General features: G+C 41.8%; 1 protein-coding gene across 11 annotated transcripts in view; it reads right to left on the bottom strand.

The window, feature by feature from the left end:
* FOXN3 (forkhead box N3) overlaps nt 1-13,632 on the bottom strand; it is a 221,601-nt gene that overhangs the window by 98,753 nt on the left and 109,216 nt on the right. For all 11 annotated transcript variants that reach the window (XM_067296910.1, XM_067296911.1, XM_067296918.1 and 8 more), the window contains exon 3: nt 7,916-8,052. In XM_067296910.1, coding sequence (XP_067153011.1) covers nt 7,916-8,052 — 137 coding nt within the window. The remainder of the gene's footprint in view (nt 1-7,915; nt 8,053-13,632) is intronic.

Raw genomic sequence — 13,632 nt, forward strand, 5'->3', positions numbered from 1 at the left:
AAATCTGTAGGTGTTTAGTAAATAGGAAACAAGACATTTGTGCTATTTCGGGGGCATGATGAAAAAGAATTGAAAATATCTCAGCTGAGAAGACTCAGAAACATTTATTTAACTTTGAGAGGAATGAATATGTGATTAGAGGTTTATTTGTATTTCCATCAGCTGTTCCTGAAGAGCACAAAGGTGCCACAAAAAGAACCCATGAAGACTCTGTAGTGTGAAAGAGGCCAGACACAGATTTTTCTATCCTTCTTCTGCACAGTATCTGCTGCCATCTTTCCTAATTTATCTTCCCATCTGCCCCCCATATTGCATAGTACAAGAAGATCCCTTTTAAAAGGCAAGAGTCAATCTTCTTTGTATTACAAAATTACAGCCAATGGTATACTTCCCACATCACAGGAGTCTACTGGCTACAGAGCTGATAAGAATACATTAGAAAACAAGTCCTGGATTGGCAAATCCTCAAATATTTATGCACCAATAGCATTACAGACATTCACTCAAGCAAAGGTTTATTTTTATTTTTGCTATTCCTATCTGGCATCAAGCATAACCAATGTTCTTTAACATGTCAGACAGCAGAAATAAGGCAGTATAATCTCAATATATGGATGATCTTCAAATCAGGATAAATTGTTGTGTCAGAGGGCACAATTTGGAAGAACTGTTCCTTGTGATCTCTTGATGTCTAAAGTACAAAGACAGCTAAACCAAATCCCCTACAAAGTCTCCACCAAGAAAGAAAACTCATTCTGACTCTATCCAGGAAGTAAAATACCTAGATTAATCTTGATAAAGGGGCTGTAACATGCACAGAAATATTAGACTGCTCCATGGTCAGCTTCCCTTCCTACCAAAAGCAAAAACAATAATGCAGAACTAAATCTTTGTTTCCAGGCTGCAAAGGGCACTTGCAGTGAGAAGCTCCAAAGTGCCTTTCAGTGTTTCAATTAGAATATTTAATGATTAGGAAACATTTATTTCACAAGCTTCGAAAAAATGGCCATAAAATAGCATTTCTGATTTCAACATATAAAACATACACATAAAGAGCACTTATACATTGTCCAAAAGGTGTAACCTACAATATATTCACTTCGATGCAGGTTTAGTTTCAGTAAACAATTGTGAAAGGCTGAAGCTTGTGACAGTTTTAGGGAAAGAGCAGGAAAACCAAAACCTGCAAAAAACTGATGGAGAGTTGTTTTGATAACAGTAGTTATCAAAAAGTAGTTTTTTAAGCAGATGACCTACAACAACAATAGTAGTCCTCAGGGGAGCAAAAATATTTTCACGGCAAGGTGACAAATTACACTGTGCATAGAGTTAATGACTGAAGTCTCTCCTGACTGTATCAGCATGTTTTCAGACCTGCTGTTTGTGCTGTAGGTCAGGCTCAAACCTGAGGTAGAAAGATATACTCCTGGGAAGGACAACTAGCCCAAAACCACAAGCACCTTCAACTGTCTAAATGAGACACAGATAGGGCCCACGCTGTAACAGAGCACCATTTAAACTGACCTGTCAGGTGCTGGGTATTCAGCAAACACCAAACATGCAACTCACTAAAAGGGGTGAACAAATAAAACCAGGAAAAGACAGATATCACTTTGCATTTGTGCAACAGCTTCAGAAGATTCTCATCCTTAGGAGGTTGCATGCAAACTCTGCATCAGCAGTGCATGTTAGTTATTGCTCAGCTACGGTTTTTATTATAGCAGTGCCCTGGAGCTCTGGATGAGACGTGGAGCCTCCAACACCGCGAGCACTAAGCATGCATGCTGCGTTGCACAGTAAGCTCGCTTGGCAAGGCCACCTTTCAGTCTCAATGCAAGATCTGACAGGTGGATTTATACTGCTGTGATGGGAGGAGAAAGATAGGACTAAGAGTAATAAGATTGTATATTTACCGTCTCAAAATAGGAAAACACTATCTTTCTTATTTCAAATTCAAAGTGAAAATGCCACAGAGATGTTCCCAGGCCTCCACTCCAGCCATTTACTGCAGGGACTGAAGCGATAATGAATCCTGATTGCTAGTATTTTTTGTTGAAATCCAGGTTTCAGGAAATTCTATTGCATCTCTATTAATAAACTTCAAAAGTTAAACATGAATTCATAATCACAAAGTCCGCTCCCCCACACTATTTGTCTGAATACTTAGCAGTTAACAGCTGCCAGCATTTTGCACCCAGCATTGCAAGGAAAGCTGAACATGAAGCACACTCCCATAGCCATGAACTTCGCATGCTGCAGTCAGCGGATTGGTTAGTCACGAAGAGATGGGCACATGTGAGCATACTGATCAGAAATTAATTACCTGACCAGAAAACCTTTAACATTCAGCATTAATCTTACAATAACCTGAAGAAATCCCAACATCTCAAACACATGCCACTGCAGAAGCCAGCCGTCTCCGCAAGGGACATCGTATGAGGCTCTCCTTTCGGACTGCACCCTCCCAGGGAAGCTATTTTCCTCGAGCACACTTCAGACAGTTTGCTAAATACATGGGAAGTGCCACTTTGCAATGGGCTTATTACCTGTGCTTTATAAAACACCTACACTTGGAACAGGTCACTCACAAAAGGGAAATAATTTCAGGGCCTAGAGTAAGAAAAAACATTTTTATCAGAAACAGATATTGAAAGACAAGACACTAGAGAAGTGATTAACACTTAAGGAGCACATAAGGTTTTTAGGGAAGCAAACAGTAGCAGGAGGAAACAGTGATGAAAGACTAAATTCTGTAAAATAGAAGCCACTCCAAATTTTTCAAATTCTTGACTAGTGAAGTTTTGTAAAACATTCAGTCAGTAACATACCTCCAGATCCTCTGGGCTCTATTAACTTTCTCCTGTATCATATACTTTGACAAAGAAAGAGGAAAGAAAAATCATATCAAGGAGCAGCGCACGCTGAAATGAAATACTGCTCTAAGAAGTGACGTATACAAACTGCACTTGCTACGGAGGGGACTCTAGTGACTTCTCCTTGCAGCTGGTCTTTTCTAGCTGCCAACATGGCAGTCAGCCTCGAGTCCCACAGCCCAGCTGGGACACCCCGACTTCACAGGTCAGATTCTGCACTATGAGCTCTGATAACAACTAGCAGACACCACGTAAACCGGACAAGACTCTAGAGATGAAAGGTGCTCATACAACTGAAATCACGCCGCGGTAAGTTTTTGCTCCACATTTCACTGTCGGTTCCAACCCTGCAGGGCTCAGGCCCTCGCTACAGAGCGGGCAGTCTCGCTGAAATGCAGTGACGCAGACCAGAAGAGGTGGATTTTTTTCAGATTTAGTGCTTTAACATGCATGGGATGACTCCATGTCTAAAGCTAAGCACAAGTCTAGTTCATGCTAACTAGGGTCTCAATTAGTCCTAAAGCAGAACGTAGCAAAGTCACCCAAAGACACAAACGGACAAGAAAGAATAACCAGATGAAGCCTTTATTAACAGCCGACTAGGGCAATGCAAGAAAGAAACCACTCTTCAGTTTATATCTCAGGCACATTTGTCATTTCATCAGTTATACAGCAGCTTTGGACAGATGTGTCAACATTTACCACTGGTTTAACAAACTAAATTAGCAAAACACACTGGAAAAAATGAAAGGCAATGGAAAAATACACTAGAAGTGATAGAATCTATAAAGCGATCTAGTCAACACTCCTAAAAGATCACAGAAATCTTCAATAACTTCTTATTCATTTAATGAAGCTAATAGTATTTGGTGTTTTAGATTACATTTCTTAATAGTATTTCTCTTACTCTGAAAACTCTGACAATAATTGAGAACTAGCCTGACATAACACATTCAGAGAAAAGAAAAATCCATGTCAAGATCTCCTCAAAGTACTAACAGAAGATAAAATCACACCTATAGTTCACTACAGAGTCAGAAAACTGAAGGTGAAACACAGATGAAATATCAGGGCACTGACTTACATAGTTACTTAACCAAGTTTGTGTCTATAAATATATTTCAAGGTTGCTATTGCCAACAGAACTGTAAATATTTAAAAAGAAACACACTATAACACTTAGATTAAAGTACACATTTTTCCTCACACAGGAGGGCATTTTTACTTTAGCACACTATATTAGAGCTCACCCTTGACGTTTATCTTAAAGAACTAAATGAAAAGTCCAATCTTCTGTTTGTCATGAAGGTTTTTTTTTTTTAAAGAATACACATGCAATCCAATTAAAATTAAACCGTTTGCATTATTATATTCTTCTTAAAGCTTGCTGATAACCTTCTTCACCCTCAAAAAAACAGTAGCAATTCAGACAACTCTAGTCTGAAGTTCCTTCTCACGTACAAAAACACCACTGGTTTTATTTCCAAAACTATGGTCTTCTATACATGGAGCCCAATTTAATCCTCGCCTCCTGGTTTGAGACATATCTCTAATCTCAAATGATACTAGTATAACACTGAGTCAGCCACTGAAATATGTGGGTTCACTTTATAGAACTCCTTCATAAAAAGTCCTGCCTTTTGGAACTATGCAGGACATTCTATTAACGTTGGAAAGCTAAATTATCTCACGTAATTAATTCTCTTCAGAAAAGGAGAATCTGTATGTTCAGCAATCATCTTGCTTGCGATAGTTTTATAAAACATTCCTCCACTCTGTGCTCAGTTCATCTCTAAGCTGCTTACGCAGATACTAAACAGAACATGTGATTCATTTGTGTATCCTTATTCTTTCAAAACATCTGATAAAGACAAGCAGTAGGTCAGTATGTCCCTGTGGAATCACACCAACCCATCCTTAGAAACCTTGTAATTCCTTTGATTAATCCAGTTCCTCGAGGCATTGCAATATTGGTGAATTATGTTGTTCCAGATATATTTCATTAATATCAGGTGATAAAGTTTCTCTTAGTTGTAGGCTTCAGTTATGTAAGACTTGGGGGCAGCACCAGAACTCTGCCATCCGAGTTTTTTTCTAAATACACTATCTCACAGTCAGAAAAATTTCCTTCAGAATTGCTTATAATGACAATATATTGCTCTGGAAATGCAATGATGAACATGTGCATTTACATTTTCTGCCCATTACAAAAGTCCTTGTACACATGAGAAGGCAATTGTGTACACATGGGATTACTGCTTTTCTAAATACACAGGGAATGTTCAACTTCTTATGAATATATTAGAAATAAACTCTAAAAATGATTTTGCTATTCAACTGCCAATGTATGATTAAATTAGTTCAACAGTCACTGATGGCCTAGATCAGCCTTATGTTGATGTTTCACACCAGTCATTAGCAGATAACTAAATAAATATTTTAGAAAACCACAGGAAGATTAAATTTTATTTGACAGTGGAACTGTTGAAAGATAAACACAGCAGTGAGACCACAGTTCTTTCATACAAAACCAGCCTCCTTTGGGTCTCTGCTTGTGAGCTACGCAGCCCTTCAGCCTTGCAAGCGCTCTGTGTTACGATGCACCTACAAGGAGGACGTGAAGCTCCTGCAGAAGTGCTTGGCACCAGCAGCGCAGCAGCAGCCTGATGTCTCCGCCTTTCCCAGACGGAGGGGAAGTTTCCCTTTCAGTTTTGGGACTCCCCGAGGGTATTTCAGTGGCCCCCCCTCAGGCAGCAGACACTTTTGCCCTTTTTTTGCCTAGGATGGCAGCGAAAGCAGGCAGTCTTTTAAAGCGCACTCAGACAACCCGCACTGTCTGATCGGTGCGAGCGCACCCTTCCTCTGCACAGCGCCAAAACCCACTGTCACACGCGTGCGACTTCCACAACGCAGGGGCAGCACGGCCCACGTCCGAGCTGGTGCCGGGACGGGGCCCTGCGCAGCGCTCCCGGGCACACAGCACGGCGCACCCCCAGGCCGGGTCGGCTGCACCATGCTCGCCATCAGCTGCGGCTTGGGCTCGCCTTGGCCGGGAGCGCTTGCCCCCATGCTACGACGCCACGGAGCGACACCTAACCTAATGCAGAAGAGCTGCGTGAGCTCCTGCAGGCAGCACTCACCAGCCGTTCGCCCAGTGGTCATGGTACACCTGCCCTACTAAGAGCGCGCTGGCTTCGAGCACGAAGGCTTGGAGATCATTCTGCTCTGGGCTGCAGGAGGCTGCTGGAATTTTTCTTTCACAGGGATTAGGAGGGATCAAAATCCTCCCAGTTCTGGGTTAGATGTGCAATACATTTTCACTTGAAATGAGAGTCTCTGAATAAATCCGCATGGGCATAATTAGCATATTCGTAAGTAACAGAAATGCAATGTAGATAATAAAGTGAGGCTCTGGAAATAAATCTTGCTCAAACATTTGAATTACAATTGTAATGCAATTATCCAAATTATTTATCTGTCCTTCTGCAAAGCACAGTAGAGGAGGGATTGCTGGGAGCAGGGGAAAAACAAATGTGGAAAAAAATTCCTTATAAAGGTGGTACTATGGAAAATATTTTGTAGAGCTCCACATTAAACAGAAGTTAGTATAGCCTGTGCTGAGTCCTGTGCTGCAGGTGTACTGCTATTACTCCGTAGCTTAAGGAATTCCCATACTCATTTCATCTCCTGATGCTGGGTGACAGCAGCTCATTTGAGCAAAAAGAAAGAAAAAAAACAGACTCCCTTCCCCCAATTCTCTTGATCTACACGAGAGACAAAACCAGGTACAATATCCCGATTTTTAAAAAAGTTTCAACCCAACCACAGTTGCTATGCAGGATTAGCTGTTGCCACGGCAACGGCGTATCGCTGCGTCCTAATGGCCTGTCCTTTCGCCAGGCAACAAACAGCCTTGTGATGCAACTGCACCTGTCTCAGCTATGCGTTGCCATGGCGACGCCCGGGTTGCTATGGTTACCATCACGCTAATCGCCTGGCAAGGGCAGGCCGGCAGCCTCCTGCCAGGCCAGCTGCTCCCGCTCCCGGCCGGCCCCGGCACGCTCGGGCCTCGCCACGTCCCACACGGACGTGCCTCCAGGCAAACACGGAAAGCGCCTGGGGGAAGACCAGAGCTGCCAGAGTCACCTATCAGTCCCGGTGCTGGTAGCGGGCATCCTGCTACAGGGGGATAAAGACATCTCCTCGGTTTTATGGGGTGCGGTACAAAGTTAAGCGTTAGAGGTGAACGGCATTTCTGATCGAGCCATGACGTGCTAGTGTATTTGTAAAAAGTGAAAAAAATAATTTCCATATTAGAAGACCTGATATTTGCTTCTCTGCTCAGCAGGTCACAATCTCTAGGTTCCCTCTCTTTGCAGCCCTCCTTCCACTAACGTTAGTCGTAAGCAATAGACAGATTAAAAACAAATGAAAAACAAAACAAAATGAAACCCCACACCTATGTCACTGAAGCAGAAAAGGAAACTTGATAGTTCTCCACTACACACCTTTGGGATAAGCTCAAGTGCACGCGCTCCTCTGCAGGGCACGTAACTACAACAAAACGTATTTTCAGTCGCCTAGATGCAGGATTTACATGGAGATCTGACAGTTGCACTGGCAACACAGGCCAGATAACACACTTGGAAGAAAAAAAATTAACTGGTACCCTCCTCGTGAGGGCACTGGGTTTCCATCCACTACGAACAGGACAAGCAGATGTTTTAAAGCTCTCCGCTTGCTTGTATGCATTTGAATTTCAGGTACTCTCTGCAAAAAGATTTGGTAACGTATTTGCAGGAAAGACTGCAAGGTCGGGCCAGGGAGCGAGGAGAAGACTCATTGCCGCAGTGGAAGAGATCAGCAAGGTAGGTGTCCTGCAGGCTAAGCAAGCAAAAAGACCGACCATTAACACTCCCGTGTTTTGTTCACTAGCACATTTTTCATACTGTATAATGTTATTACATTTAATGTCTTACCCAAGATTCATATGCAATACTGGATGAAAACATTTAGAGTTGTAAAATGCATCTAGTTCTTACCTTTGATATGCCTGAGGAGATGTGGGAGGTGTATTGAACACATGCGAATATGGGTGATAGGGTGTCTTTTTCAAAGCCTGAATAAGATTTTGTCTATATTCTGGGTCTATACACCACAAGGACCCCTTTCCAATACTCTGCAAAGAAAAAAGAATTAAAAAAAAAATCAAATATTTGATCTAACGGCATAGCCTTATTTATTTAGCAGTATTTGTCAGGAAAAGCAGTGGATTTGGGTTTTTTGTCTGTTTGACAGAAGTGAACATAGTTTGTTTGCCAGAGATTATTGCTCCAGTAACAACGTATTGCAATTGTATGATTTAAATCACGCTTTCAGGAAAAAAAAGTAAGAGTGAATGTTTGATTGCCTCTTTTTCCTTGCTCATTACTAGTTAATTTGATTTAATAATATCTGGCAATTTCCCCATCATCGCATATTGGAAAAATAAGAAGCTGCAGTTACTCTTAAATGGAAACTCTGAAGAAAAGTAGATTCTTTTTGAAAATGATTTTCTTTTCCCTTTTACTGTTAAACTAACAAGAAACAGGGCTAAAAAGGAGGGGTTTAAACACCCTAGCAACTGTTTTAAAAATAAAAGGACTTAATCCTTCAGCCACATGACATCAGTGCCATTATACTACAAGAGGAAATTAATCATCTTTACTCCCCTAAGGGGAAAAAGTAATCAAAAAAAACAAAAGAAAAGAAAAAAAACAGTAAAATCGGCATTTAAACCATTTAAGGGTGTTGTGAGATTGTGACTGGTTAAACCAACAGTTATTGTAATTACCCTTTCTGGACACACTGAGCAACTTGAGCAGTTGGTCGGTAATGGGAAGGCTACACTGAAATTCCACATTTCTTCTGCAGTTCTGAGCAGTGCAATTGCCAGTCTTGTCTCAAACCCCTCAGAGGTCAGAGCGCAGATATTTTGAATTGTTTTCTGTGAGTTCTCAAACAAACAGAAAAACAACTTTCCCTTGGCTCCATTATGAAAGCATACAGAATGATAGCTCAGGAACAGCCTTGGTCTGTTTGAGAATATGTAAAAACAAACACCAGTCCTAATTATTGACTGAACTCCACTGGCAGGCTTTCAAGGCATTATGATAAGATTTTTGGTAAATGTTGACATTTTCTGGAATAGGTGGGGGGAGGGAGAAGGCTGTACTGCAGCCTCTAGCCACTTTTCAATCCCTTTCCAGACCTCAGATTTGTATTAGTGGAATAAGGCCCTCCATTTTGTGTTGAAAAACAAACACAAAAATCACACTGGAAGTGGGAGATTATTTGCAAAAGCCACAAGGAAGAAGAAAACACAACACTCGTTTCCTTTCGAAAACTTGTCATCTTTGGGAACCCCATCAACTCCTAAGCACTGCTTTGTCCTGCAGGTGGCTTTATGGTACACAGTGTAACACGCGAGGTGCTTACAAACCTCCCTCCAAGCTTACAGACTTCAAATCCACATCAGATTCTTCCAAAAAGAAAAAAAGAAAGGTCTTCCCCAATGTCACTGGATTTGTGGGTGGGAGCATCTAGCAAGTTCACAGCACAGCTTGAGACTTTGCTTGAAAGAAAAGGAGAGGGGCTGGCACAACCCACAGGAGCCATGACTGCACTCATTCAAAACACATCTGCTGGAGGGGATGAAAAAGGAACCATCTTCTGTATATTACTCTAGAGGAAGTGGGAAAATGAGTTCAAGTCTTTTCCATTTGGCAGGGTTCAACCCCATTTCTCCCCTTGCTTCCCAAGGGGGCTGTAACCAGGAGGCCACACATCAGTCTCAGGGAGACATACTCTAGCTCTTGAGTTGAAGCTGGGCCCTTGCATGTCCAAAAAGTCCACGATTCAAGGGGCTAGAGAGATAGCAAGTAATAGAGACCTGACTCGAGCTTAATTGTTAGGGCAGCCAGATAAGCTGAAGGCTGAAAATCTTGGTCTTTTGTATATGAAAAGCACCACAGCATATGATCCATTTCTGGTATCAGTGACGGAAGCTGTGTGCCATATATCTCAAACCAGTTTGCAAAAAGGAGATTATTATGTTTATCCCCTCCTTTACAGATGGGACAATAAGCCAGAGAGCTGACATGATAAGCCCAGTAAAAGTGACTTTTTAGGCGAAGGACAGAGTCAAAAATAGAATCCAAGCTTCTCAAATTCCATTTGCATGCCCCATCCACTAGACAGAGCAAGAAAAACACAAAAGTTCCTTCTAAGAAAGCAATGTGCAAAACTGGGAACATTTCTAGAAGAAAACCTTTGCTGGATTCTTTACTCTTTACAGCATAGGATAAGCTTTAAAAAATGCTACATTTAAATACCACCTATCTTATTTGTATTTGCTTGAACACAGCATGTTTTCAAACTTTAGGTTTTTTTTCATTTACATCCAAGACAGAATTTTCATCTACCTGGAAGTCATTAGACCCCCAAAACCCATCAAGGTAAGAAGAAGTTGAGAGGCTTACAAGATGAGGTCACTACTGAAGACGAAACTTCAAAACCTTATATTATTGTTAAGCTAAATTTGTTTGGCTTGCTGATGTTCTTGTGAAAGCCAAAAATAATCTCACTGAAAAACAGAAACTCTCTCAGACACAAAGTATTGAGGAGAATTATACTCCTTATTAAAGGAAACACTGAGAAGGCGGATTTGCTGTATTTTCACTGCAATTGAGCTGACTTGTAATTTAACAGCAAAAACGAATATAATTTAACCCAAAGCTCTCCAACCATGCAAAGTTCCCCCCCTTTTTTTTTTAAAAAAAAAAAAGATATTTACTTTTGTTCTTCCACATTCACACAACAGAGCAGAAATAAAAAGAAAACCGAACTGTCATCTGGTTAAGAATCCTTCCTGACAGACATAGGTGCAAAGAGCTTCATAACTGCCTCTTTAAATGTATCATTAGTCTTTCCATATACAGCTAACCATAAGAAAGGAAATCACTGAAACTCAGAGCAATCAGTTAGTGATTAATTTCCATCTTATGACACTTGGCGTGCTGCTCCACTACCTCCTCCAAGCCAAAAGTCAATAGTGTCTCCAATCAAAAAACAGAAAGGAAGGAAAAAAAATCCTTGGATTACATTTGTCTCCTAGGCAACAAGTGACTGAGGAGTGGATAACAACTCCCCGATAATCTCAGCGCTGGAATGTTTTCAGACTTCCTAACAATGCTTCCTCTCAAGGCGAGATGCAGCAAGTTCATTCGCTCCTGCTGTTCACAGGTCACCATTTTTAGACAAGTTTTTAAGGTTATTAAAAAGAGTATGAGTCCCCTTTACCTCATCCAAGAATAAACTGTAATTGCAGATAATCTACTTCAAATACATTAATGGGCAGCGAAAAATAACATCTAGAAGTCATTCCATTGAAGTTTATGATCTAACATTTTTTCTTTAAAAGAACCCCTCGATTGTTTGCTACTATCATTAAGAAATTATTATACCTTTTTCTGTCATTTAAAACAGGTGCAGATTGTATCTAGATCTTGTGTACTAATCCTCTAATCTTTAATTCATTTATTCTTTCTGATTATCTCAAATAGACATATCTGATTTTCTCCAAGAAATTTAAACCACTGTATTATCATGAAAAGGTACAAGACACATTCAGTGTCTAATTTATTTTTTCTCCAAATGGGCTGCATGTAGACAGTTTAAAATCCTACTTCACACAATCTATTAGAATCCAAACTCAAATTTTTGGCCATCTTTTAATAAAATTGAGAGTAAGTTTGAAACTTCAAAGTAAAAAATGCTGCTTGCTAGCTTTTTAAATTGTTATTGTTAGGTCTAAGAGTATTACCTGTTATTAGACCTGTCTAATGCTTCCAATTATAAAGATTTTGCTTCCATGTAGCTTATAACTAACTGTTGGCCTTACATTTTTACCTACTGTCTGCCCAACGCTCAGTAAAAAAAATGTGTGCTGAGCTCTTTCCAAGAGCGATGGCTGGGAAAAATACATACCCTGTCTATATAAAAATTCCAGCAAATGTTTATTTGAAGAATTTAATTCCCTTGTTATTTTAGCACAGACTTGAAATTTGTAAGGAACGCAACTTCTTTCCAGGGTTGCTCTTTTCACTACCACCACACAAGCAATCTACCCAAAACTAGGCTTTGGAAAGAGTAGATAAAGGATGGCAAAACAAATGGGCTCAGAGAGACTTCAGCAATTTTAACTCATCCCTTCTAAAGCTCTGGTTACGGAGGCGCTTTGAACCAGCACAGGACTGTCCTGCAGCCCAGGGGGAGTAATTGCAGCTTCCTCCCCGCACCCCTCCAGACTCCCACATCGCTCAGACCAGCACCACTCTTCACACAGTCACTTCGGGTAGCAGAGCAAGGAGCCCATCCAGATAGGGACTACTACCTTTTGGGCTATTTTTCAGCAGATCAGCTGCACAGATACCTCTAAAACTAACTTTTTCAGCAACAGCGTAGTCGCCGGCTATGGCTGCACAGCCCCCTCAGAGAGCCGTAGGGGAGTCCAGCCGTCCTGAAACACAGCCGAGCCTCCGGCCACTCCTAATGCCCTCAGCCAAGGTGCACCTTTCCTCTGCCTGGGGGCTGTGAGGGTGAGAGTGGAGCTCCTCCTAAATGGTTGCTCTGCATCTCTTCTCCCTTCACACGCGCTACCTTTTTTTGCTAGCACTGGGGCTGAACTGGGAGGGCACCTGTATGATGGAGGCCTGGGGGCACAGACCTGTCTCTAGAAAGGGAGCAGACCGGTACACGGGCAGAGGTGGAAGGATGGTCTGCGCAGCTAAGAGGGCACCAGCTCGCTGCCACCTCCCTGGGCCGAGCTGCACTGTGTCCTCCCCACCCTGCTCTCGCATGCGTCTGACCCTCCTTCCACTAGCCAATTTCGGCCATTCTCATGGAAGGCAACTATTTTGCTGGAACAATTTTCTGTAATTTTAACTCATTAAACAGGCTCACATTAAGGGTCCAGGGAGTACCCAGAGCTGCTGTAAAGAGGTGGATGCATAAAGCCAGGGAGAGGATGGCGCAAGGAATGGCAACTCTCCCTTTGTGCAGTGTGAGCAGTTGTGACACTTCCTTGCACTTCTTGGAACAGCAGGCTGAGAAAGGAAACTGGGATTTTGGCTGGCCATAAGACAACTAGAAAGAGGAATGGAAAACCAGGCCTGACAGAGTTGGCATGCAAGGGAGATTTGTGATTAGTTGGGCAAAGAGGGCGGAAAACAGAGCCCTGAAGGAAAACCCAGAATGGTTCAGTAGCTGAGAAGAGACGCTGCGATGCCGGGCATCAAAGCACAGGGCAGGGCCGAAGATGGGCAGGCGGGGAGGAGAGGAGCAGAAATCGGACGGGCTAAGCAAGTGAGTGAGTGACCCTGCAGATCTGCACAGCCACCTGAGGGAAATCCAACGCTTGGATTAAGTACCTTCCTACTTAAAACAAAACAAAAACCCAACAACTCCCTACTGAGGAAAACTTCCTCTTTCTTCTCCGCTACCAAAATAGAAAGGGATGAATATCCAGGGTTAGACTCTCCTGAAGAAAACCTCTCAACAGCATGAATTAGGAATACAGCAGTTACACAAACCAAAGTGTTTTAGATTTATGCCACTTTTGAGAACTATTCCACATTGATTACTGAGATACTTTAGGAACTATAAAAGCAAGCAGAAAAAGCAGAAACTTTCTGTTAAAGGACATTTCCAACTAGCATCT

Source organism: Apteryx mantelli, chromosome 4 (genome assembly GCF_036417845.1).
Source record: "Apteryx mantelli isolate bAptMan1 chromosome 4, bAptMan1.hap1, whole genome shotgun sequence".
Lineage (NCBI taxonomy): Eukaryota > Metazoa > Chordata > Aves > Apterygiformes > Apterygidae > Apteryx > Apteryx mantelli.